Source organism: Cervus elaphus, chromosome 10 (assembly GCF_910594005.1).
Source record: "Cervus elaphus chromosome 10, mCerEla1.1, whole genome shotgun sequence".
NCBI classification, from domain to species: Eukaryota; Metazoa; Chordata; class Mammalia; order Artiodactyla; family Cervidae; genus Cervus; species Cervus elaphus.
Window position 1 is genome coordinate 39103983 of NC_057824.1, and position 24942 is coordinate 39128924.

The window sequence follows — 24942 nt, forward strand, 5'->3', positions numbered from 1 at the left end:
CTGAGATAAGGATTCCAGAACAAGTCATCTAATTGGAAGGTGGTTCCTGGAAGAGGGCTGGAAAGGGAAGGAGCCAAAACTGGCTTCATCACCAAGCAAGGCCACTGGGCAAGTGGAGCACCACTTGGCTGGGGAGCTCCGGGGTTGGGGGGGGGGGTGGTGCTGAGCAGAAGGCTGCTCCCCATCCCGGGGTGGATGAGGGACCCTCCTTTCAGTCCTGGGTGTGAGCTGTGTTGACCCTCAAGAGCTCTGACTCTGAGGGTCACGGTTGGAGGTCTGGCCAAGGGACTGTGAGCAGGGGGCACCCAGGCATTCACTGATTAACCCTTATCAAGCCCCACCCAGCTGGGAGAAAGCACTATACTAGTACAAGACAAGATGTTTTATCTTTTTTTTTCCTTACTTTTATTTTTGGCTGCACTGGGTCTTCATTGCTGCACAGGCTAGTTGCGGGGCGCAGGCTTCTCACTGTGGTGGTTCTTCTTGCTAAGCACAGGCTCTAGGGCTCAAGGGCGGCAATAGTTGTGGCTCTCGGGCTTAGTTGCTCTGCAGCAGGTGGAATCTTCCCAGACCAGGAATCAAACCCGTGTCCCCTGCATTGGCTGGCAGATTCTTAACCACTGGACCACCAGGGAAGTCCAAGACAAGGCGTTTTAGCTAGCAAGTGATAAAAAGAGTGGACTGAAGGGAAAGCGTCTACATCAATCCATGTAAATGAAGGTGGTGTGATCACTGGGCGCAGCCGGACCCAGTGATTAAAATGTGTCAGCAGTCTGCCTCTCCCCGCCTCCCACCTCAGCTTTCTCCTTTTTGCCCTTCATTCTCAGAAAAGCTCTTAGAGGTGGTGAGAGGGCCACCAGCAGCTCTGGGCTGACAGCCCACCAGCCCAGCAACCCTGGCAGAAAACAGACCTGGCAGATTCTGCAACCTGACCACCTGGTACAAATCCTGCCCTTCCGCCTACCAGCTCTGTGACCTTGGGTGGGTTACTTAACCTCTCTGGGCCTCCTTCGCCCATCTCTCAAATGGAGATAAGAATAGCACTCTGGGGCTTCCCTGGTGGCTCAGTGGTAAAGAATCTGCCTGCCAATGCAGGAGATAGGGGTTGAACCCTTTAATCTGCAAAGATTCCTCATGCCTCGGAGCAACCACGCTCCACAACAAGAGAAGCCACCGCAATGAGAAGCCTGGGCACCACAGTTAGAGGGTAGCCCCCGCTCATGGCAACTAGAGAAGAGCCCGTGCAGCCATAAAGACCCAGCTCAGCCTAAATAAATAAATTTTTTTTTTTAAAAAAAGAAGAGCACTCTGCCCTGAGGGTCACTATAAGGATTAAAAGGCTGGATGGAGAGTCAGCTTAGAGGAGCACCCAGCTCAAAGCAAGCCCTTGCTCAAGGTCAGCTGGTGGAGAGTGTAGCAATTCCTGGGCCGTTGTTCCTTCTATACCCAGACTGGCTCCACTGACCGCTGCTCAACTCGACAGGGCTCCAGTCTGTACTGCTGGTGTTCACTCCACATGAAAAATTAATAACGGCTTTTAAATTTCTCCGGAACAAGGTGTTAAATGAAACCAAAGGTAGTGTGCCATTGTGTAGGAACCTTCCAGAGGCCCTGGTAGAGTGGGAGCAGCATGCGGTGGTCAAGCACCCTTCCTGATTGCCTACTGGGCTCACTGGGACCGCCCTCCTTCTTGTGTGGGCTGGGATCACTAGGTATTTACATTTCTGGGTAATACAATGAAGAGCCAGCACTTATAAACCCCTGAATCAGCTCCCAGGCTGTGTCTTGTACCACACATGTTAATCTTACATTTAATAACCCAAACAATCCTGTGTAGTAGGTACTGCTATGATCAACACTATTATACAGAGAAAACCCAGACACAGAGAGGTTAAGGAATCTTAAAAACCTGGCGCAGAGGGGGTCTATCCCTGACCACTCTATCGCACGGCCCCTCATGTGCCAACGAAACCGCTCTTGGCTTGCAACACACCTACATCCGCCTAGTCCTAAACAATGACATACCTAAAGGCCACTGATTGGAGTCACTTGGTCTATTTTTTCTAATATTCAGTAATATAAATGTAATATAAATATATAACAGTATTTTTAAAATATTTCTTTACTTGTTTATTTGGCTGCTTTATTTCTTAGTTGTGGCATGCAGGCTTAATTCCCTGTGGCATGTGGGATTTTAGTTCCCTAACCAGGGCTTGACCCTGTGTCCCCTGCATTGGAAGGCAGATTCTCAACCACTGGACCATCAGAGAAGTCCCCTGTTATTATTTTTAAAGTTAAACCATGTATCAAGTAAAGTCGTTTTGAATACTGTATTCATTTCCTAGGCTGTTGTGACAAAGTACCAAGATCTAATTGGTTTAAACAATAGAAAGTTATCATCCCATTTCTGGAGGTTGGCAAGTCCAAAATCAAGGTGTCAGCAGGACTGCGTTCCTTCTGAAAGCACTAGAGATGAATCTGCTCCAGGCTTCTCTCTGCCTTCTGACAGTTCCTTGCTCTGTGACAACATAACTCCAACGTTCACCTGGTGCTTTCCCCTTACACATCTGTCTCAGGGTTCAAGTTTACTCTTTTTGTAAGGACACCGGTCATGTTCGACTGAGGCCCACCCTAATGACCTCATCTTAACCTGGTCATCAGCAAAGACCCTATTTCCAAGTAAGGTGACATCCACAGGTCCTAGGGGTTTGTCTTCAACAAGTCAACAGGTAACACATACCTTGATGTGTAGCATTTTGAGAAGTCGCGCTTCATTAATTATTTATAATCTGCCTTTCTCCAGGAAGTTCTGACATGACAAACTGGGTAGTGCAAGAAGACTTTAACAAATATGTAAGGAAATGAAGGTAAAGGGAACACAAGAGTCGGAACAATAAGGTGACACCTGGGGGTAAACAAATGAATGCCTGAGGTGGGGGTTCACAGTCATGACTGTGAGCTTCCTGGCCACCGTGGCAAAGAAGCGTGCCTTTGCATAAACAGTGGGTCCATCTGATAAATATCAGATTACCAGCTGTCCCTGGTACTTGGTTCTTAGCTTGTCCCATTGATTCCCTTAAAGAGGACACTGAGGTGGTGGAATCCTCATTTTCAACAGATTTGGAGCTCAGCCTTTATCTGATAAATGTGCATGCTCCTACATAAGCCAAATTTGAAGAAAAGGAAGTTGAAAACCATAGTGTTGCACCACCCTCACACTGAAATGGGATGACATTGGAACCACTTGTCACACAAGGATGAGGTTCTAAAGGTCAAAGAAGTATAGGTGCCAAATCTACCCTTGAAATCCCTCCAACTGATGATCAAGTGTAGCATATATGCAGCTCTATCTAGAAAACCCCATACAGACACATTATCTTTCCTTAAGCCCAAGAGAGTCGTTGCTCCTCCAGAGTGGAGACAACCATAGCTTCTTGGCTGAGCCCCAGAAGAAGCAGTTGGATATGTTTAGAGCCTGGATTGTAGGAAGAATGTGTTTTTAAGCACTGGCATTATGCTGAGGTACCTGGGATGTCCATGCCTCCAGAGGCACAGGACCTTGACTTGCCACAAGGACAGAAGAATCAAACCCACTTACCCGCTTCCAAGAAAAATCTGTACTGCTTAGATGCTTTACTTTCTGTTTGTGGGGGGATGTCTTTTGTGAGGGGCATACAGAATCAGCCTTTTTATGTCTTCTGGTGAATTGAACCTTTTATCACCATGTATTGTCTCTTTTTCACTCTAAGAATGCTTTTGTCTTTAAGTCAACCAGCTTTCTTTTGGTTAGTGTTTATGTGGTGCATTTTTTTTTAATCTTCTTCTATGTGGTACATCTTTTTTCATCCTCTTATTTTCAGACTTTCTGCATCCTTACACTGGGGTTTATCTCTTATAAACAACATGTAATTGGTTTTTATTTTTATCCTCCAACAATCTATGTGTTTTAATGGGCACATTTAGTCCATTTACATTTAATGTAATTGCTGATAGATTTGATTTTAAATCTACCGTCTTATTGTTTGTTTTTATTTGTTCCGCCTGTTTTATGTTCCTCTTTCCTCTCCTTTCTTGCCCTATTCTGAACTGATTACTTTATATTATCCCTCTTTTTTCTTCTCTATTAGCTTGTTAGTTATACATTCTTTTATTATTCTTTAGTCATTACCAGAGATTGCAACATGCATTCTTGACTTATTAACGTCTCCTTTAAATTAGCAAGTTTACTGCTGCTCATTCAGTGGAGACTTTACAAGTCTAACTTCATTTACCCCTCTCCAAAATTAAATGCTATTATTGTCATGCATTTTAATTCTCTGTAAATATTAAACCTCACCAGACATCATCATTATTATTACTGTTCTTGTTACAATAGTCAGTCGTAATTTGGATTTGCTTATATTGTTAACCTTTGTGTGCCCTTCACTCCTGACTACTTCTGGGTCACCCTGACTCTCAGACTGGAGCCCCAAGTCTGTCACCAGCTCTGTTCAGTTTCTCGGCTTTGCAGCAGCTCTTAGAATCAGCAGCACCTTGAGGGAAAGCGTTTCCCAGGTGCTGAGCTCACCTCTCTGGGTTTCTCATCTCCTGCCTTATTCACTCTCCATGCCTTCAAACAGATTTCTCTTTATAAACAGATTTTCATAATACTATTTGGTCCAGGTTTTCTGCTTGTGTTCCAGGGATGGGTTGGTCTGGATTAGCTAGCTAGCTAGCCATTACCATAAGTGTAACCTATGGCCTGCACTCTTAAAAGAGTTATTTCTCTCCTTGCCCCTTTATCTTTGGCCAAAGTCATAAAATTGAATTTGTGTCAATTAAATGTACATATGAGGCAACTCCACGAGAGTTTAATTCCTCTCTATCACTATAATTATGCCTGCTTCTAATGAAAGGGTCTCATGTCTTGGATTACTTTGGTCTCAATCAAATAGACTTCCAGGAAAGGACCTGTTGTCTTGTTGCGGGTGAGAGAACATTAGTCTTTAATGTAGAAAGTTTACTGTCCAAGGTGTCAGAGTGCTTTAGGGAAGTGATATATCTGAACCACTTTTCCCAGACAAGCTGCCAACATAGAAATAAAGTAACACCCCTCAACACGAGTGAATTAGAAGACCCTGACGGCCCTGCCGTTAGCACTGCTGTCAAGAAGACCTGCTGCAGAAAGACCATTCTGCCAAAGTCCAGCGTCTCATAACACGTGTCAGTGTTCACTATTAACAGCAAGGGTCAGAAATCCAAACCGGCTGAAGCAACAAAGGAAAATGTATTGCTCACAGATCTGAAAGGTCTGGGACTATGGTTTGGCTTCAGGCATGGTGGGATCCAGGTGTTCAGATGATTCCATCACCAGGAAGGTGTTTCTTCATCACTTACTCTACTCTCCTCTAATCCAGTGCATCTCAGACTTGAACATGTATCAGAATTATTTGCTAAATAAGCAAACTAACACCCCAGTTTCTAATTCAGTGCATCTAGGGTGGAACATAAATGTTTTCATTCTTAGTAAGTTCCAGGTGATACTGATTTTACGCTCCAGGGACCACACTTTGGGAACCACATCTGTAGTCTCAGGCATGGCCCAGAGACGGTCCCTGGTGTCTCCTCTGCTAATAGTCCCAGCAGAGTCCAAGAACCAGCTCTCCCCTGAACTGATCTCTAAACTCCACAGTCAGGGAGAGGCACCTGTTTCCTTGTGGGCCCAGGCAGGGCCAGGAGTGGGGGTAGATGTGGTTGCCTCCAAACCGTGTGGACCGAGAGGCTGGGGAAGAGGTGGTTCCCTGAAGGAAAACATGGATGCCATGAAGGCCACTGTCTCTGGAGCCTGAAAGCAACGGCTGCTCATTTCATATAAAAATTAACCACACAGGACATTTTGCTACAAATTCTTCAGAGGCCAGGTATGGAGCAAAAGACTATAATATGCAAGAGGAAAGAGCAGAAGTTGCTTGGTCGGTGATGAGGAGATGGGGGCTGACACCTTCCTTGAACATCATTAAAAATCATGTGCATTCCTGAGCTCACGAAGAGACAGCAGCAGAAAGATGAGTGTCAAGGGCTGCAGAGTGCATCTGCCCCTAGAGGCCTCTAAACAAGCTTTAGAGATGAGACGAGCACAGGCTTTGACAAGCCAGGTGTATCAGCTATCTCCTGCTGCCTGACAATCCCCTGCATGCTGTCGTGGCTGCAAGCAACAATGCTTTTTATTATTGCTGCGGGTGGACTGGCTGGCTCCATAGTGAGCTAGTGGGCTGGGTGGTCTCACGTGGCCTCACTCACAGTGTCTGGCAGGCCCCCTGGCCCGAGGACCTCAGCTGGGACAATTTGTCCCTGCTCCATGTGGTCTCATTATCCAGCACCTGGGGGTCTCTAGGCAGCCAGAGAGGACACGCCTCAGCGTGTAAGTGCTTTTTAAAGGATCTGCTCAGTCGTGACTGCGAAGGACCTGTTGGCCAAAGGAAGTCACCAGGCCAAGCCCAGCTAGAGAAATAGGCTCCGGCTACCTCTTGATGGGGGGCTTGCCAAGTGGTGCTAGTGGTAAAGAACCCGCCTGCCAATGCAGAAGACCTAAGAGACCCAGGTTTGATCCCTGGGTCAGGAAGATCCCCTGGAGGAGGATATGGCAGCCCACTCCAGGATTCTTGCCTGGAGAATCCCCAGGGACAGAGGAGGCTGGCAGGCTGCAGTCCATGGGGTTGCAGAGTCGGACATGACTGAGCACAAGCGCTCACCTCTTGATGGAGGGTGTTGGCAGTGTCACAGCGCAACGTGGCAAGTTGCAGGTGGGAGTCATTTGTGGTCATCTGTCCCGGTCTCCTGCACTATGGGAATGGGAAGCAGGTAACTGGATGAGGCTGTGTGTGCATGCTCAGTGAGTCAGGTTAAAACGCATAGACGCTCTGGAGCATTCAGATGTCAGCGATCCTCCCAGCAGGCAGCCCCCATTCCCCTCCAGGTTGGGTTTCAGAGGGAGTGTGGGCAGCTCAAGACAGAACGGGTCTAAGTCAGCCATTTCCCTGGACCTTTCACCATACACATCACGCAGTTGCCAGGCTGACGGGCACGTGACCACCACTGTGGAAGCTGGAGGTCCAATGCCCTGCCTACAGGGGGCGCCACTCCCCACCTCATAGCTGCCACGTAGGTATGCCAGCAAGGGCTGTCAGATCACATGACTTTTCAAGAGAGGCCAAGAATCCCGATTTTCACGTGGATTTCCTCTTTTCTTTTTTTTTTAATTTATTTTAACTTAACATCTGTTTCCAATTACAAAAGACACTCAACACAATCTACAGGCTTGCCTCAGCCATTGGGCTTCGAGTCTATGAGCTCTACACTAGACTTCTGTGATTCTCAGATATAATATTTGCCATTTCATCGGATTCCCAGCTGACCTCAAAGACCCCTTGCCTGTGGGAAGGGGTCATTTTGCTAAGACTCTGAATCGTTGAGTCATAGCCGGCGGGTGGGGAAAAGCCGCCTGGCTGGAAAGCTGACCGGACAGCCCGTGTCCTCACATCTTCTTTGTGACATGTGCTGCATTCACGGTAAATCTCCTGAGTTGATACGCTCTTTTGTTTCCAGAGATGAAAGCCAAGTTCTAGCGAAGCGAGGAGAAAGTGCAGTTCACAGAAGAGGGGTAGTTTTCAAGCAGAAAAGAGCAGCTTTGGGATAAATTTAAATGTACCATTTGGCTTTCGCTGGTGGCACTGATCTATTGTGTGAATAAATCCACTGTTCTCCACAGCTGTGATGAGAATAAATCCACCCTCATGTGGGGCTCAGGCCGGTGCAGAAACAGCTCACCCAAGCGAGCAAGGGGAACTTCCAATGGAGTCAAAAGGCAGCACCCTCCTGTGTAATGAGGAAATGCAGTCTACACAGCCCGGCAGTGGGGGTGTGAATCAGGAGGACGCGGGCACTGTGTACACGTTTCTGGGCAGCTACGGGTGGGGAGAACTCAGGTAGTGGAGCTGCGGCATTGACCTTCACTGGGAGAAAGGCTGATTTAATTTTTAAAAGCATGTTCTTAGCATAATATGACTCAAAGGGTGCAGGCAGAACCCAACAACCATGTTGTTGCAGGAGCATTCCCCAAGACACTCAGGGCAGAAGGGTTTGTGCAGATAAAAACCGGACCCTGCATGAAGAAAATGCCTTCCTGATTATCCTTTTCCAAGAAGAGGCAAGTGTAAGGTTACAGATAGTTATCTTAGATGCGCAGTTCCACCCCAGCCCCAGGTCACTGAGATGTAAGAGGAGGAGGCTTTTGCCCACGTGGTGCTGGACACTCACTCAGTTGTATCCAACTCTTGCCACCTCTTAGACTGCAGCCCGCCAGGCTCCTCTGTCCGTGGGATTTCCCAGGCAAGAACACTGGAGCGGGTTGCCATTTCCTTCTCCAGGGGATCTTCCCAACCCAGGGATCAAACCCGGGTCACCCACAGTGTAGGCAGATTCTTCACCGTCTGAACCACCCGGGAAGCCCCATGTAGTGACAGTAAAAAGGCATGGGCCACCAGGTAGTGGCTCTTTTTTGACTGACTTTGTAAGTGTTCTAAGCAGGAAATGGAGGAGGAACTTCTGGGAGAATGGATACTTGTGTTATGTATGGCTCAGTCCCTTTGATGTCCACCCGGAAGTATCACAACACTGTTCATACTGTTCATTGGCTATGTGTATGTGTATTCAGTCGCTCAGTCATGTCTGACTCTTTGCAGCCCCGTGGACTGTAGCCTGGCAGGTTCTTCTGCCCATGGAATTTTCCAGGCAAGAATACTGGAGTAGGCTGCCATTTTCTATTCCATCATTGGCTATACTTCAATACGAAATAAAAGGTTTAATAAGGAAAAGTCACCAACATCAAAAAAAAAAAGAAGAAGGAACTTATGAGTCTCCTAGGTTCTCCTTATCCTTATCCTGCCAGAATCTCCCACTGACACTGGGGTTTGTACCCCTAGATCAAAGTGTTGATGTGTTTGTTTAACTGTACACAAGCTCTTCAGCCCTTATTTATGGGGTCTTCTCTAGGATCTGAAGGGACCTTGAATTTCTCAGCTCTGCTTTATTGCAGATGATGGAGGGAATAATATGTTTTAATGACATTTGCAGATACTGAGATTGACAAGGTTCAGAGTTGAAATCATTTTCCATCCATCCATAGCGCCGGGAACCAGGGTGTAGCATTAAACAGGTAGGCGTGGCCTCTTGGAGTAGCAGGAGGCCTCTAAGGCTTAGGTGGCCTCGGGGTCCCATGAGAGCCCAGCTGAGACCTCTCCACCCCTGCTGCCCACCAGACTTCCCCTCACTCCCCCAGCCCAGCCCCCGTGCCATTCTGCAGTGTGCCAAACCCCGCTCACCACAGGGCCTTGGCACCTGCTGCCCCCTTGACCTGAAGAGCCTCCCCATCTGGATATTCACAAGGCTCACCACTTTCAGGTCTCCGCTCAGATGTCACCTTCCCTGACTGAGGGTCTGAAATGGTTTCCTTCCCCTCCTGTCATCTCCAGCCTTGACCCCGCTTGATTTTCCTCCCAGCACACGTTACCTACTGCCGGCGTGTCCTGTGTACTGATCCATGTCTGTCTCTGCCCCGTGACTGGGAGGTCTGTGAGGATGGGATGTGCCTGTTCACCCACGTCTGTACCCGCCCCCCCCCACTCAGACCAACATCTCATCTCACAGTGAAGTGACAGTTGAGAGCCTGTGGCATTAATGCCTTTCGGGGAACCCATTTCTGCTTCAGCTCCCTGTGGGGTGAGGGTGCATTGATGCTTCAGGATTCCTCAGTTCCAGTTCCAGAGGAGCCCACAGCTGTGCCTTCCTTTCACCCTCTTTTCCATCCCCCAGCTGCTTCAGGGATCTGTGTGAGGAAGATCCCAGTGGCCTCAGCACAACCCCTGGACCCACCGTGTTTCCATAGCAATGAGGGTCCCCGCCTTCATCAGCTTGTTAAATCAGCAGCTCTCACCTGCTCATCCCTCGAGGGGCAGAGCAGGCCGAGTAGCCGATAAGAAAGGAAAACAGTTAAAGCAGCCTTGACCAGAGAGACTGGAATCCCCGGTCACGTTGCCAGCAGTGCTTACCGTCTGTCCCCAGGAACAGCACTGGAGCCACGGCAGGAGTCCATCAGAGTCAGAGAATGACCCACCGCCGCTATCGCCCAGGCCAGCCTGCCACCCGAAAGCCCACAAAGGTTCCTTTGGGTGCCCTTGACTTTCCTGGGGGAGTAGCTTGGACTTGCCATGACCTGTATCAGACCAGCCCTTGAGTTCTGTTGGCTTTCATGTTTCCTAAAAACTGGAGTATGAACAAATACAATTTAGGGTTCAGTTCAGTTGCTCAGTTGTGTCTGACTCTTTGCAACCCCATGGACTGCAGCACACCAGGCTTCCCTGTCCATCACTAACTCCCAGAGCTTGCTCAAACTCATGTCCATCAAGTTGGAGATGCCATCCAACCATCTCATCCTCTGTCATTGCATATAAATTTCTGATTCTAGCTTTTCTTTGGGAAAAAAAAGTTGGCAACACTAGAAGCACAGCACTATCTATCTGGCAGGTGTTGGCTGGAGCTTGGTGGTGGCTCAGCTCTTCCTCCCCCATCTCCCCCACTCCCTCCTTCTTCCCTCACCCCCCAAATTCAGTCTCAATCACTCAGAGTACCTGCTTCAGTTCCCCAGACATTCACATTCAAAGCCCCTCTACTGGATGCCTGGTAGACATTGGTGTCCCCTCCTCTTAGCTGAGCTTTTCCATCAGCCCAATGGCAACCCACTCCAGTATTCTTCCTGGAGAATCCCATGGACAGAGGAACCTGGTGGGCTGCAGTCCATGGGGTCACAAAAGAGTCAGGCCTGACTGGACAAGCACGCATGTGCCACACCTTTTCCATCAGCCCAGTATCTGACTCTCCTGGAAGCCACCCCAGTAGAGCTGCTGTGTGACTCTTTCCCTCTCCGGTCAAAGCCATTCTTGATGTTGCTACTTGAACTCTCATTTAGATGCAAAATCTAACAGAATATAGCAGGAGGGTAAAGGGCTCCAGCTGAATCTTTGGTAATCATGGGTGCCTGTTTACTGAGGTCATGGGGATTGAAGGCTGCTGGTTTTTAACAAGTCTTTGCACCAGGCCATATATATATATATAGTCCATTTAGTCAAAGTAGGGGTTTTTCCAGTAGTCATGTGCTGATGTGAGAGTTGGACCATAAAGAAGACTGAGCGCCAAAGAATTGATGCTTTTGAACTGTGGTGCTGGAGAGGACTCTTGAGAGTCCCTTCAACAGCAAAGAGATCAAAGCAGTCAATCCTAAAGGAAATCAACCCTGAATATTCATAAGAAAGACTGATGCTGAAGGTGAAGCTCCAGTACTTTGGCCACCTGATGCAAAGAGCTCACTCATTGGAAAAGACCTTGATGCTGGGGAAGATGGAAGGCAGGAGGAAAAGGGGACGACAGAGGATGAGATGGTTGGATGGCATCACCGACTCAATGCACCTGAGTTTGAGCAAACTCTGGGAGATGTTGAAGGACCAGGAAGCTTGATGTGCTGCAGTTCATGGGGTCGCAGAGTCAGACACGACTTAGCGACCGAACAACAACAAAACCCCAGAGAATTCATACATGTTAATTCCCAGTTATTTGGTTATAAGCCAACGTTTAAGTCAACCCTTGATACTACTGTTTTTTTGTGGATTTTTTTTTTTTTTTTTTTTGTGGCTGCACTGAGTCTTCATTTCTGCCCACGAGTCTTAGGAAGCAGGGGCTACTCTTCATTGCAGTGCACAGGCTTCACTCACTGCAGTGGCGTCTCCTGTTGCAGAGAGGGCTCTAGGGCACGCAGGCTCAGTAGTTGTGGAACACGGGCTTAGTTACTCCTTGGTGTGTGGGATCTTCCCAGATCAGGGGTCAAACCCATGTTCCCTGCATTGGCAGGTGGAGTCTTAACCACTAGGCTACCAGGGAGGTCTGGAGACTATTGTTAAGTGGTGCCATCCAGTTGCCTATGTTGAATTCACATCTCCAGCCCAGACCACTCTCCCAAACTTCACACTCATGTGTGTGTACAGGCCAACGGGACAGCTCCACCCTGATGCCAATCACATCTCTTGGTTCCAAGCTGCCGTTGCTCTTCTCTTCCAAACCTGCTCCTCCCACAGCCTTCCCCAGCTCAACCAAGAGCAAGCCCATCATCCACTCCCTCAGACCAAAGTCTTGGAGTCATCCTTGACTCCTCTCTTTCTGTACCCACCACATCTACTCTGGCCAGAAATCCTGTTGGCTCCATCTGTAACATACATGCAGAAACTGACCATACGCTGTGTCCCACCCCCACTGGACAGCTGCGGGAGCCCGGCCCCTCTGCTTTCCCCTTCACCTTCCTTCATCCTTGTCTCCACTCAGCACCTAAGTCAGATGGTCCCCTGATCTAGAGCCTTCCGTGTCTCCTCAGTTCTCTCAGAGTTATGACCTTACAGCGTCCTCCAAGGCCCTGTGTGACCTGTCCTCCCCACCCCTTTTCAGGCCTCTCACTTCACGCTGGTGTGTGGACCACACTTCCCCAGTGCTCAGTGAGGCCCATCTTGCCATCCCATACTTTCCATCTCTGTTACTGTGCTCTGCTCTTATTGTGTTTCAATATCATCTTCCTGACATAGAACACCCTAGACTATTTATCGTTTCTCCAGCTATTGCCTCTCTCCACAAGGGTGAGAATCTTGGTCTGTCTGGTCACTGCTGTGTCCCCAGTACTAACAACAGAGCCTGGCAGAATGGTACTCAATATATATTTGCCTAGAGGATGAAATTCAGTAGGTTAAAGCCTCTTTAAACATCCCAATGGCAACATTTTGAGCAGTTCTATTTTTAAATAGAGATTTAAAAAAAAAAAAAAACAGAGAAAGAATCCAAATATGAGTAATTGAGATGTTATCATAAGACATCCCCCATGTTCATTGCCTGACCTAGACAATAGTTGATGGCCAATTTCATCTGTGACCCCACCCTCTCCTCACCTGATTATGAAGCAAATTTAAGTCGTCATATTTATCTGTAGATATTTTAGAATGCCTTTGTTTTTTTACAGCTGCATAGTATTCCACTGGGTGAACAAATCACCCAGGGATAGTACCTATGTGTTGGGGCTTCCCTGGTGGCTCAGTGGTAAAGAACCGCTTAGCAGGAAACTTGGGTTTGATCCCTGGGTCAGGAAGACCCCCTTGAGGAGGAAATGGCAACCCACTCCAGTATTCTTGCCTGGGAAATCCCATGGACAGAAGGAGCCTGGAAGGCTACAGTCCATGGGGTCGCAAAAGAGTCAGACACAACTTAGTGACTAAACAAGAACAACAACAGAACATACAATAACGTATTTTTTTTTCAACCAGCCTTATTGGGTACTTTTTGCATATCACTTTATAAAGTCAATGTTCCACTCATTAGAACTTCTACCATCAACTTCACTTTTGCAATACTTTTTTTTCTACAACTGAAGAGTAATTTCTTTGTAATTCTTGTTACCCACACAAAAACAAAATAAAATAAAGCACAATGATTCCGAAACACCCATTCTTCTCCACAATATTAGGGATTATTCTTTATAGGCACTTTGCTAGAAGTCTAATTTTTTAACTTTTTATTTTGATTTTAGATGCAAAAGCAAACTGCAAGGACAGTACAACCAACACCCCCATTCCCCCAGGTTCACCACTTGCTAGCATTTTGTTGCAGTTGCTTTATATTTGCTCTCTGTGTATTTTTAAATCATTTGAGATTTAATTGTAGACAGCATCCCCCTTTACCCTGAGCACTGCAGTATGTATCTCCTAAGAACAGGGGCATTCATCTTCCACTGCTACAGTGCACTTACATGTGACATTCAGGATATTTAGCATTAATACAATACTGTTATCCAAGCCACAGACTCTACTCGGATTTCTCCACTCGCTACAATTATGTTCCTTAGTGCGATGTCTGCCCCCCCAGGATCTACCCTCGGGGTTGCTATTGCATTCAGCTGCCATGTCTGCCCCATCCCCTTTCATCCGGAGCATCTCTCCAGGCTATCTTTGTCTTTCTTGACCTTGATAGTTTTGGAGAGTACAGGCCAGTTGTTTTATAGAATATTCCTCAATTTGAGTCTAATCGATTTGGAGCAACCCTCACAGTATGCAGTCTAAAGCAGAACCCTCTGCTTTCCGCCCCCAGGACCTGGAAGCCGCCGAGAGAGACCCCTATCCGCAACCCGGAAACCTGTGCGAGAGGCTGAGGACCGAGAGGAAGATGCCTCGGCCGTGCTCAGGGCCATCCAGGTGGAGAACGAGGCCCTGCAGAGGGCGATCCTCAGCAGAAAGGCCGAGCCCCCCGCCAGCCCACCCCAGGTGCGTTCCCTGCAGTGGGGAAGGATGGAGGACTCCGGCTACCCAGGGACCAGGCGGTGTCTGAGCCCTGCTTGCCAAGAGCACGTGGTGAGGAGAGAGAGCCGTGGGGGCGCCCCTGACCTCAGACCAATCAGCGCATCCACTGCCGGTGTCTCCCCATTTCCTCCACCTCCTTTCCATCTTTTGTGTCCTAAGCCTAAACTGGATGCTAATGTGCCTCCAGTCCTTGCTGATTTCCCTGCAAACCCTGAACACCTTAAGCCAGGGCTGCAGACTGGTGGGTCAGAGCAAGAATGGAGACAACAGCCATCTCTGGCTTCTCTGGAAAGACCCCCTTCCCCAGAGCATGAGCCCTTCCAGCCTCAGCAGTCCTTACCGCTCCCTAAAGCCCCGCGCCTGGCCTGCTTCACCTGCTCAGGAAACCCCACCCCCCACACTCGGCCCTACAGGAGTTTAAGTTGGTGCCCGCAGCCTTGGCATTTGCGCAGCAAACAGGAAGATGGATGATGGGGTGGAGTGGGGGCACCTCGGGCATCCCTTGGTGTCCACATCCTTTCTCAGAAGCGTGTTCCCCGACTCACCTGTTGAAACCCTTTGCCTTAACTTGTCCCGCTTGACGCTCAAAGTAGTCCTGAGACAGGCAGGACTGGTGTCATGAACCTGTTTTCTAGATATGGCTGATGGCACCCAGGAATCAGAGGGGCTTTCTCGTGGCATGGCTATCTGTGCAAGTGGCTAAGGTCTGTCTCTCTACAAGCTTAGAGCCCCATTCACACCACCAGTTTCTCCCCAGGCCCTGTCTCGGGCTACTCTTTGGGGCGATCATCAAGCATCATCTGTTGTCTGTTTTCCTGGTGCTCAGCCCTATGCCCCTGACATTCGTGTCTGTGATCACAAGACAGTCTTTGTCTCTGTTGGTGAAGGGGGTGCAGTGGATGGCTTTATTCTGACCTCAGATCATGCAATTCCATCATTCCAGGACACAGAGGGACCACGAGCAAAGTCATGGACCAGTCTGCTCAAGGAGGGGACCCCTGAGGTCAGTGAAGTCCTGAGAGGAGCAACAGAGTACCGTGTCCAACCGCGGCCGACAGCCTCGAGAGGGCCTCCCCGCCCCGGTCCCAGCAGACCCTCACTGTGCTTCCTGAGCGTGCCGGCATTCTGCCCATCTCCCAGCTCGGGAGACCCAGGCTGGAGCGCTTTGCCCATGATTATGAGTGGAAGCCAGAACTCACCCAGGCCTGCTGACTCCCAGTGCCTTGCTAGGTTTCTGCTTCTTCACAAAATAATACAAAAACAGATCTTAGTATCCTAGATAAATATATATCTATATCTACCTAGTGGGATTAGGCCAATCTCAGCAAAGATGGCCCCAGGAAATATGGATGTGAGTTAATAAAACAGCTGGGAATGTCTTTGCTAGAGTGTGCCCAAGGCTATGCCATGTCCTCAGAATACAGAGGTGGCCGAGTCAGACCAGATTAGCCCCTGGCCTCAGGGAGCTTGCAGACAACATTCCAATTAAGCCATCCATAACCAGGTGACTTCAGAAAGAGATGACAATAAAAGGTGCTAATGGTGAGAGTGACAGACTATGGGATGGTGGCTGCCTCCCACAGGGTGGTCCAAGGAGGCCCCTTGGAGGGCATCCCGTCTAGGCTGAGCCCTGTCTGTTAAGGAGTCAGGCAGCAAAGGAATAGCATTCCATGTGGAAGGAACAGGGGGAAAGCTTTGAAGTGGAAATGAGCCTAGCCTAATCCAGGAGGGGAGGAACTCATGGAGAAGAGGGCAGGGAAGTAGGGGGTGGGCAGTGGGGAATTGGAGAGAGAGCTCATGAAATAGAGTGCTAGGCAGGGCAGCACCCCAGAGCCACACTATGGTTTTCTTTTTGCAACCCTCCTGCTTTTTCTATTATTTCCCAGTCCTCTGAAACCATTGCCAGTCAATATTTCTGACAGGTTTGCCACACTGCCTACCCTGTGGTCCAGGATTTCTGGATGACCTGACCCCTGATTCACAGAGCTTCCAATGACTACAATTACTTGCAGATAGAGACCAGAGCACATTTTTAGTGCAGATGATAAATGAAAAAGAAGGGGGAAAGGCTTGGAGGATTGAAAATCAAAGGGTCTAATGTTACTGGAATTCTCCACAGAGTCCCATTACTTTGTTGCAAACAGCACAGAGGTTCACTGGAGGTGGGCAAAGGTTTTGATGAGAGAGAAATTTTTCAATAGCTCATTGAAGCTGATCGTTCCCTGGGACTTCCCAGATCATAAGAAATGGAGACCCCGTCTTTTGCCAAAGATCATGTGAGGGTTTTCTAGAAATCTAATCAGCCCCGGGCAGTTGCTGTCACCCTCATTCCAGCTCCCACTTGCCCGCAACGGGACTGATGATCCTTGAAGCGTGTCCTTTTGACCATGACTCTGCTGTGGCTTGGGCCAGGAGGGTCGCCTCAGACATCTGTCTCATGAGCTTCTGCATCCTCCCCCAGCTGCCTCCCATCACCACGGCGACCAGCACAGAGGAGCCAGCCAGGGCAGCAGGGGGAGCCAGAGCCGTCAGTGAAGCCATCGACAGAATCGGCCTTTTGGGGAGCAGGTACTTATCTAAGCAGCTTAAAAACGAAAACAAGCAGCCCATAGTCATGCACCCATGAGAATCTTATTAACCGAGGTTTTCCTTTGCCTTTCCTATATGATTCCAGACCATTTTTAAAGCTGGTCGCTTAGACTGGCATTCCCTCCTCCCCCCCACCCCGCTTCAGCCCAGAAGCATGAAATTGACTTGATTGCTTTCAGACCCGTCTCTTGGCTTGTTCAGTTTGGTTCAGCCAGTGTAAAACTTCAATCTCCTCGGAGGTTTCCAGGGAAGCGGCCCACACGTCAGGAAGTGACCCAAAGCAGTGCCCTTTGAACCTTCTTCTCTCTATTCAGAGTTCGTTCAAACTCCGCTTTCTATTCCCTTCACACATAGCTTCAGTGATTGGCACCGTCAGGTTCTGTTATCAAAATAAAGGCTTTCCTCTAGTCTTCAGGCAACATCGATCTTCAGAAAGATGCACCAGCCCAAGCCAATAGTTTCAAGCATGCACTCATACCCTGCCACACTCCCCGGGCCGCCGTGGAGAGTGGGCGCCTGGTAGGCCGTGCAGTGCTGGTGCTGAGGGGCGAGAGCAGCTGGAATCCAGCCTGCACGGTGGTCACTAAGCTGAGGCTCCGGCCTGGGACAGCATCAGCCCTGAAAAACGGGGAGCATTTCCTCTGCATGAAGGAGGAGTTTCCTGGCCAAGCTGCGTATTCTCCAGATCTGTGTCCACCCAGAGGGAGTTTGCCTTTGATAATTTCTAGAAAAATTCTGAGTAGGCTAAAGGCACTGATAGCCATTCCTCCAGGAGTCTGCAGACCCCAGAGTGGAAACCACGCTGCGTACCCCTTTGACCATAAATCAGAACTTGAGGTTTCCTGCAGGAGTGAAAGGGCTGAGCCATAAGGATGTATCGCATCAGACACAGTTTTATTTACAAGCAGCACACACATCACCAAATGCTTCTTTCTGTGTCCTCAAGATCCTCTGTGCTTCAGGGTCTTGGGGATTCTCAGCCTTAAACAGCACAAGTGGGGTATGTTTGCAGACGACCCTCTTCTGGGTTTGAAATGCTGTGTCCTCAGAAACTAGAGGTGCTGAGCAGGTTAGGAATTGGCAAACTTTTTCAGTAAAGGAGGGGAGGGCAAGTTGGGCTGAGGGAACCAGAGTTGCCTAGACAAGAAGTCATGAAAGTGTTAGTCACTCAGTCATGTCTGACTCTTGGAGACCCCATGGACTGTAGCCCACAAGGCTCCTCTGTCCATAGAATTCTCCAGGCAAGAATACTGCAGGGGGTAGCCATTCCCTTCTCCAGGGGATCTTCCCGACCCAGGGACTGAACCTGGATCTCCTGCATTGCAGGCAGATTCTTTACCATCTGAGCTACCAGGGAAGCGCCTTTCAGTAAAGGGCCAGATAACAAATACTTTATGCTTTCCACTTTTTGTTTTGTTTTAATAACTGTTTAACACCATAAAACCATTCTTAGCTTTCAGGTCACATAGAAACAGGCTGTGGGCTGCATCTGATCTGCAGGCTGTACTGTGTGGACCCCTGCTCTAGACTCCTGGGGCTGGACTGCGTCTTTGTTGTGGCACATGGTGTTTCTCTAGTTACGGAACATGGGCTTAGTTGCCCTGCTAAGGGCATCTTAGTGGGATCTTAGTTTCCTGACCAGGGATCGAACTGGAGTCCCCTGCATTGGAAGGTGGATGCTTAACCACTGGATGACCTCGCACATCTCCCCATCTCGACTTGTACAGGTTAAAAGTCTGCTTAAGGATATCAGCTGTCCCTGGCACCAAGCAGTTTCTCTTACTTGGCCCTTCTTTCAGGGCTAATTGTACAGTTATTTATAAAGGGAGAAAACCAGCCCATGTGCACCTTCAGTCTCTCTGCTGGGTGTGAGTCTTTTCTTCTCGAATTGTTACTTGTCTCTGAGATGGAAAAGGAAGCGTGGCACCCTTGATGGGAATGCTGTTTATTGTGTATCGTTTATTACTACTTGTTTGCTAAAACAAAAATCACGTTTCAGACAGCAGCAGAAGCTTCTGAAAGTCCTCCAGGCCATTGAAAATGACTCTGCCCATCTCAGCCGGGTTGTTTCACCCACAGAGGAGCAAGTGCTGGACCCAGAGGTGAGAACCTTGACTTACGAGGCTTTCCCAGGGCATTCTCAGCTTGCCTGAAGGCTGAGGGAAGAAGGGCCCCTCAGGACGATCATCTCTATTTGGTGGGAACTGCTCTGACAGCAGTAAACTTAGCATCTTTCTGCCCTGGTCTCCATCCCCCCTCCTGTCATCCCCTAGCACTCAGACCATGCATGTAATGAAGCACAGAGTTTCAGTGGACAGAAGTCTGACAACCCAGGAGGAAATATAAGTAGCCTGTCTATAGAAAAATATTCAACATCACTGATAATCAAGAAATAAAAATTAGGGCAACCTTAACATTCCATTGATATCTGAGTTAAATTATTTTTGATGATAACCTCTAGCACTGGCAAGGTTACAGTAAAACTGACCATCTTACTCTGCTGGCAGCAATAGAAATATGGGTGGAAAGCTTTTGAAAAGCAGAAAGGACAGACTTAGGAAGAGCCCTAGAAATATTTATGTCTTCCAGCCTGACAATCCTACTTCTTTACCCTAAAGAAATCACACAACAGAAATTGAAAAATATATAGGCACAAAAATGTCTGTTTCAAAAGTATTGAAAGTAGGAGAAAGTGAGAGGAAAAAAACACAGAAATAACATACATGTCTCACAATAATAGTTAATCAGGAAAGTATGATATATGGGCAATATACAGTTGTGTAAAAGAATGGACATTTATGGAGGTTATGCAGATAGAAAATGTTAAGGACATAAAATTAACTGCAAAAGGTAATGTTCATCTTCATGGAGTCCAATATTATTATAGCAAGTGAGCAAAGATATGGCTGTCTGAGCGGTTCGATGGAGCTGAGACATGAAGAGTGAAAGGGCAAGATGGCATCAGGATGGAGGAATAACAGGTGATACTTTTCTCTTTCTGGTCAAATGGTTTGTGTCCAACACATCCTCTGCCCACTTCCTATGCCCAAGCCTTTCTTACAACTGTTTGGTGTAGGAGTCACTCACCTTGTGATTGGCTGATGGAGACTTAACAGGAGGTCCTCCCGAAGGCACACGTGGAGCTCACATGACAGCAGAAGGAGCCCTGCTGCAACCTAGACTGGAGTTCTGGCTTGGAGTCTTTACCATCATTTAGAGGTCGTGTGACCCTAGACAAGCCTCTTAAGCTGTCTGGTCCTGGGAGTGGATGGCTGTCAAACTGGGTAAATAATTCACAGCCCCAGGGGCCGCTGTGTGGCTGCAACAGGAAAGGTCTCTGAGGGCAAGTGGCTTGGTGCCTGTCACCAAGACAAGGGAGAAACCAAGATATATGCCTTCTAGAAAAATCTACGGAAAGCAAAGCATAGTTACTTTCTTAGCTGTAAAGATCCTAAGTGGGGTGAAATCTCAGTCACATTAAAAAGAACCTAGATGGGTCTTCCCTGGTGATACATTGGATAAGAATCCACCTGCCAATGCAGGGGACATGGATTCGATCCCCAGTCAGGGAAGATTCTGCATGCTGAGGAGCAACAAAGCCCAAGTGCCAAAAATACGGAGCCAGTGATCTCGAGCCTGAGAGCCACAACTACTGAATCCGAGTGCTGCAACTACTGAAGCCCTTGTGCCCAAAGCCTGGCTCCCAAATGAGAGAAGCCACCTCAGTGAGAAGCCCATGCAATGTAATAAAGAGTAGCTCCTGCTCATTGCAACTAGAGAAAGCCTGCACCCAGCAACGAAGAGCTAGGACAGCCAAAAATTAATTAATTAAAAAAAAAAAAGAGGCTGGATGGATCAAGTCTCCTTATATTATAGGAGACAAGAAACCCAGGGCAAACTGACTTACACAACAAAGAGAAAAAAAATGAGAGATTTCTTTGTAGTGAATGCCATCACTGGGACCAGGTAGGGCTTGATCCAGAAGCTTACACTGTGTCTCCACCATGTCAGCTGAATCTCTCTGAGCCCCATCCCCACCTCAGTACCCAGTCCCAGCTCTGCTCCTTCTCTGTGATCTCTCAATGGCCAGTGATTCCCTCTTCTCCCCGTTATACCCTAAGACCCCACAGTCAGGAGAACTGAGCCGTTTCTCTACACACAGACCTGAGACTAGGTCACATGCCCATCACTGAACCACTCCCAGGCGTCAGGACACGCTAATGGACTGGACCAGTTCAGCTCCTCCTCGGGGTAGGAAAGCGTCCATCTCTTTGTTATCTCACGGCTCAGAAAAGAGAAGGGGTAACTTTGACAAAAGAAAAGCAGGTGGTCTTGGTGAAAGGGGGGCAGTGATACCAGGGTCCAGAAGCTTCCTGGCCAGTGTTTGCCTCACACCCCTCCCTCCTAAATTGAGCAGGACTAGCCATCAGGTTGCAGCACTGACAACTTCTGACACTGCCTTAGTTAACAGACCCTTCAGCTTCTTCATTTAGAATCACTGCTGAGGGAATTCACACATTTTAGACTGCACCGGGCGTGAGATCCAGCCTCCCCTCCCGGGGGCAACTCGCCTCCCATCTGGCTTCCTCCCTACAGCCAACAGCCGCAGTGACCAGGGCTACTTCTTCACACCTCCCACGGGACTCACCTGGCAGCGGAACGCGCCTCCCAAGCACGAGTTCATTAACCTCCTGATCCTCACGCCTTGAGCCGGGCCAGTGGAGTTTTATCACCTTCCTGCCAGCCTGGGACTCAGGCCCAAGACAACAGAGGGCTTGGCCCTGGCTCCACATGGGCCCGTGGCAGAGAAGGAAGAAGCCATGGGGTCTGCTAATAAAAACAGGCCCTACGTTCCCTCCGGGAGCAGGGAGCTGACCTCCCTCCCTCCGCATCCCCAGCCCATCGCCTGGCAATCAAGGCTCATCCAAACGCACGCTGAGAGCGCTAGCACGTCTCGCTGGCTATTAATTAAAAAAATAAGTAGAGAACAGTTGCTGTTCATTTGCTCAGCTTCCTGCTCACAGGACCGTCGCAGATTACAGTGCTAATTAAGAGAGGGCATGTGCGTGCGGGGAAGGCACCATTTTCTGAGCGGCTGATCCGTAGCGACCAGCCCTGCAGTTGGGGCGACATGGGGCCTCAGGAAGCCGTTCCGCGGTGTGGCCATTGATTGATGGTGTTCATGCCCTCCCAGACCAGACAGCCTGCCCGTGAAGGAGGTGGGCATTAAAATCACTGGAGGAGAGAGATGGGCGGAAACGGCCACTTACAGAGTTCACGCGGGCTGGAACTGCTGACAGGGCCTTCTCAGGGCGTACACATGTGCTTAGTCATTCAGTCGTGTCTGATTCTTTGCGACTCTTTGGACTGTAGCCTGCCAGGCTCCTCTGTCCATGGGATTTTTCAGGCAAGAATACTGGAGTGGGTTGCCATGCCCCCCTCTAGGGGATCTTCCCAACCCAGGGATCGAACCCGGATCTCCTGTGTCTCCTGCATTGCAGGCTGATTCTTTACCTGCTGAGCCACGCATGTATCCCGCTTAATCTCCGGGATAGGATTGTCAGATTGATGGTGTCATCTCCTGGTCCCCATTCAGGCCGAGGGATGTCAACTGACCTGTCCAGCGTCCTGTGTTATCTACTGCAGTGGTCCCAGCCTTTTTGGCACCGGGATCAATTTCGTGAAAGACAGTTTTACCAGAGACCAGGGGTGAGGGGATGGTTTCGGGATGATTCAAGCATATTACATTTATTGTGTGCTTTTTTTTTTCTTCTAATCTATAATGCTGCTGCTGATCTGACAGGTGGTACCGGTCCTCGTCCCAGAGGTTGGGGACCCCTGATCTACTGTATTACACAGGCTGTCTACTAGGCTGCCACAACCATGTGCCATAGTCTGGGGGGCTTAAACAATGGAGACTTTTTTTCTCACCAATCCAAGATCAAGGTGTTGGCAGGCAGGGTTTCTTCTGAGGCCCGTCCTTGGCTTGCACATGGCCACCTTCTCATTGTGTCCCTGCATGGCCTTTTCTCTGTGCCTGCCCATCCCTGGTGTTTCTCTTGGTATCCAGATGTCCTATTCTTGAAAGGACATCAGTCAGAATGGATTAGGCCCACCCTAACAGCCTCATTGTGTCTTTTTTTTTTCCTTTCTTTCTTTTCCATTTATTTTTATTAGTTGGAGGCTAATTACTTTACAATATTGTAGTGGTTTTTGTCATACATTGACATGAATCAGCCATGGATTTACATGTATTCCATTGTGTCTTAATTACCTCTTTCTAGGCCCTATCCCCTTCTGAGCAATTAGGGTTTGGGCTTCAGTATCTGAGTTTGCAGGAGGGTGGGGGTGACACAATCTAGTCCCTAGTGAAGTGAAAGTTGCTCAGTGGTGTCTGACTCTTTGCGACCCCGTGGACTATACAGTCCATGGAATTCTCCAGGCCAAATTTCTGCCCAATTCAGCAGAAGTTGTGACGTGCCTACAGGATATGAACCCTTGGTCGTGGGTCAGGAAAGTGCATATTCAGGGAGAATCTGATGCCTTTAAACATTTTAAAATTTTTATTTCATTTTTATTTATTTTATTTATTTTTGGCTGCGCTGAGTCTTCCTTGCTGCCCAGGCTTTCACTAACTGCGGTGAGTGGGGGCTGCTCTCCAGTTGTGGTGTGTGGTGATTTCTCTTGTTGCAGAGCACGGGCTCAGTAGTTGGGGGCGCACAGGTTTGGTTGCTCCGTATGTGGGATCCTCCTAGACCAGTGATCAAACCCATGTCCCCTGCATTGGCAGGTGGATTCTTAACCACTGGACCATAAGGGACATCCCTTTAAACATTTTTTGTTATTTGTGGATTCACAGAAAATACTAAGTGCCAGGTTTCACTGATAACTTTTTCTTCTTGGCCGCACCGAGTGGCTTGCGGGATCTTAGTTCTTTACCAGGGATGGAACCCAGGCCCCAGCAGGGAAAGAGTAGAGTCCTAACCACTGGACCACCAGGGAATCCCCGCAGTGACTATGTTTTAAATACCTTACAAATATGAACTCTTTAAATCTCCGTGGTAACCATCTGTAATGGGTGCTTCTCTTATCCTCATTGTACAGATGGGGAAACCAAGGCACTGAGAGCCTAAATACCTTGTCATTTCGTGGTCGAGCTGGATTCCACCTGTGCTGTTTTCATCCTGTGGCATTACCTTTCTTCTTGTTAAGGACAAATCGGGACGGAAAGTGGAGGAGATCAAAGACGCCATCTACGTGACCATGGAGATCCTGTCCAACTGGGGCAGCGCGTCGTGGGTGGGCCTCACGGAAGTCGAGTTCTTTGACCTGAACAACAGAAAGCTCTACGTGTCGCCCCATGACGTGGATATCCGGAACACAGACATGCCCGGGGACCTGGGCCACTTGGTCAACAGGAACTTAGCTGTAAGTGGAGGCGGTCCTGAGTGAGCCTTGGCCTCGTGCTTTAATGCATTTTTTTCTGTCCAGGATAAGCGAGGGTGTGGGTGCAGGGAGGGGATGGCTGTTGTGACTGTCTCAGCCATTCATTTGGGCAAAGTGGGGAGGAGCCCGGGAACAAGGTAGAGGCAGAGCCTCCAAATGGTACCCCCCTCGCCCTGAGCGCTGTTCCAGATCCCTGCTCAGTGGGGGTTTCTTTGGGGGTTTGGGGGACAAAGAGGAGCCAATCACCCCCTTTATCTACCTTTGCGGTTTACCACAGTCCTCACCACCAAACACGGGACCTGGGGAGGGGAGTGTCATCGAGGCCCTTGTTTTGTAGACGAAAAATTGAGACTTGGACAAGGGCATTGACTTGGTCAAGGTCACAGAGCTGGAAGGTGCGGGAGGGGCAGACACATACCCTGCAGCCTGGCCCCGGGCCCATGTACCCCCTCCGGGCCCGGCTTCCCTGGGACACAGAGAGCACACCTCG

General features: G+C 48.8%; 1 protein-coding gene across 7 annotated transcripts in view; it reads left to right on the forward strand.

Annotated features, from left to right (window-relative positions):
• The window catches only part of LOC122701544 (katanin interacting protein), a 228563-nt gene that overhangs the window by 121150 nt on the left and 82471 nt on the right, over positions 1–24942 (forward strand). For all 7 annotated transcript variants that reach the window (XM_043914569.1, XM_043914575.1, XM_043914573.1 and 4 more), the window contains 5 exons: positions 14209–14381; positions 15361–15420; positions 16879–16985; positions 19006–19108; positions 24219–24434. In XM_043914569.1, coding sequence (XP_043770504.1) covers positions 14209–14381; positions 15361–15420; positions 16879–16985; positions 19006–19108; positions 24219–24434 — 659 coding nt within the window. The remainder of the gene's footprint in view (positions 1–14208; positions 14382–15360; positions 15421–16878; positions 16986–19005; positions 19109–24218; positions 24435–24942) is intronic.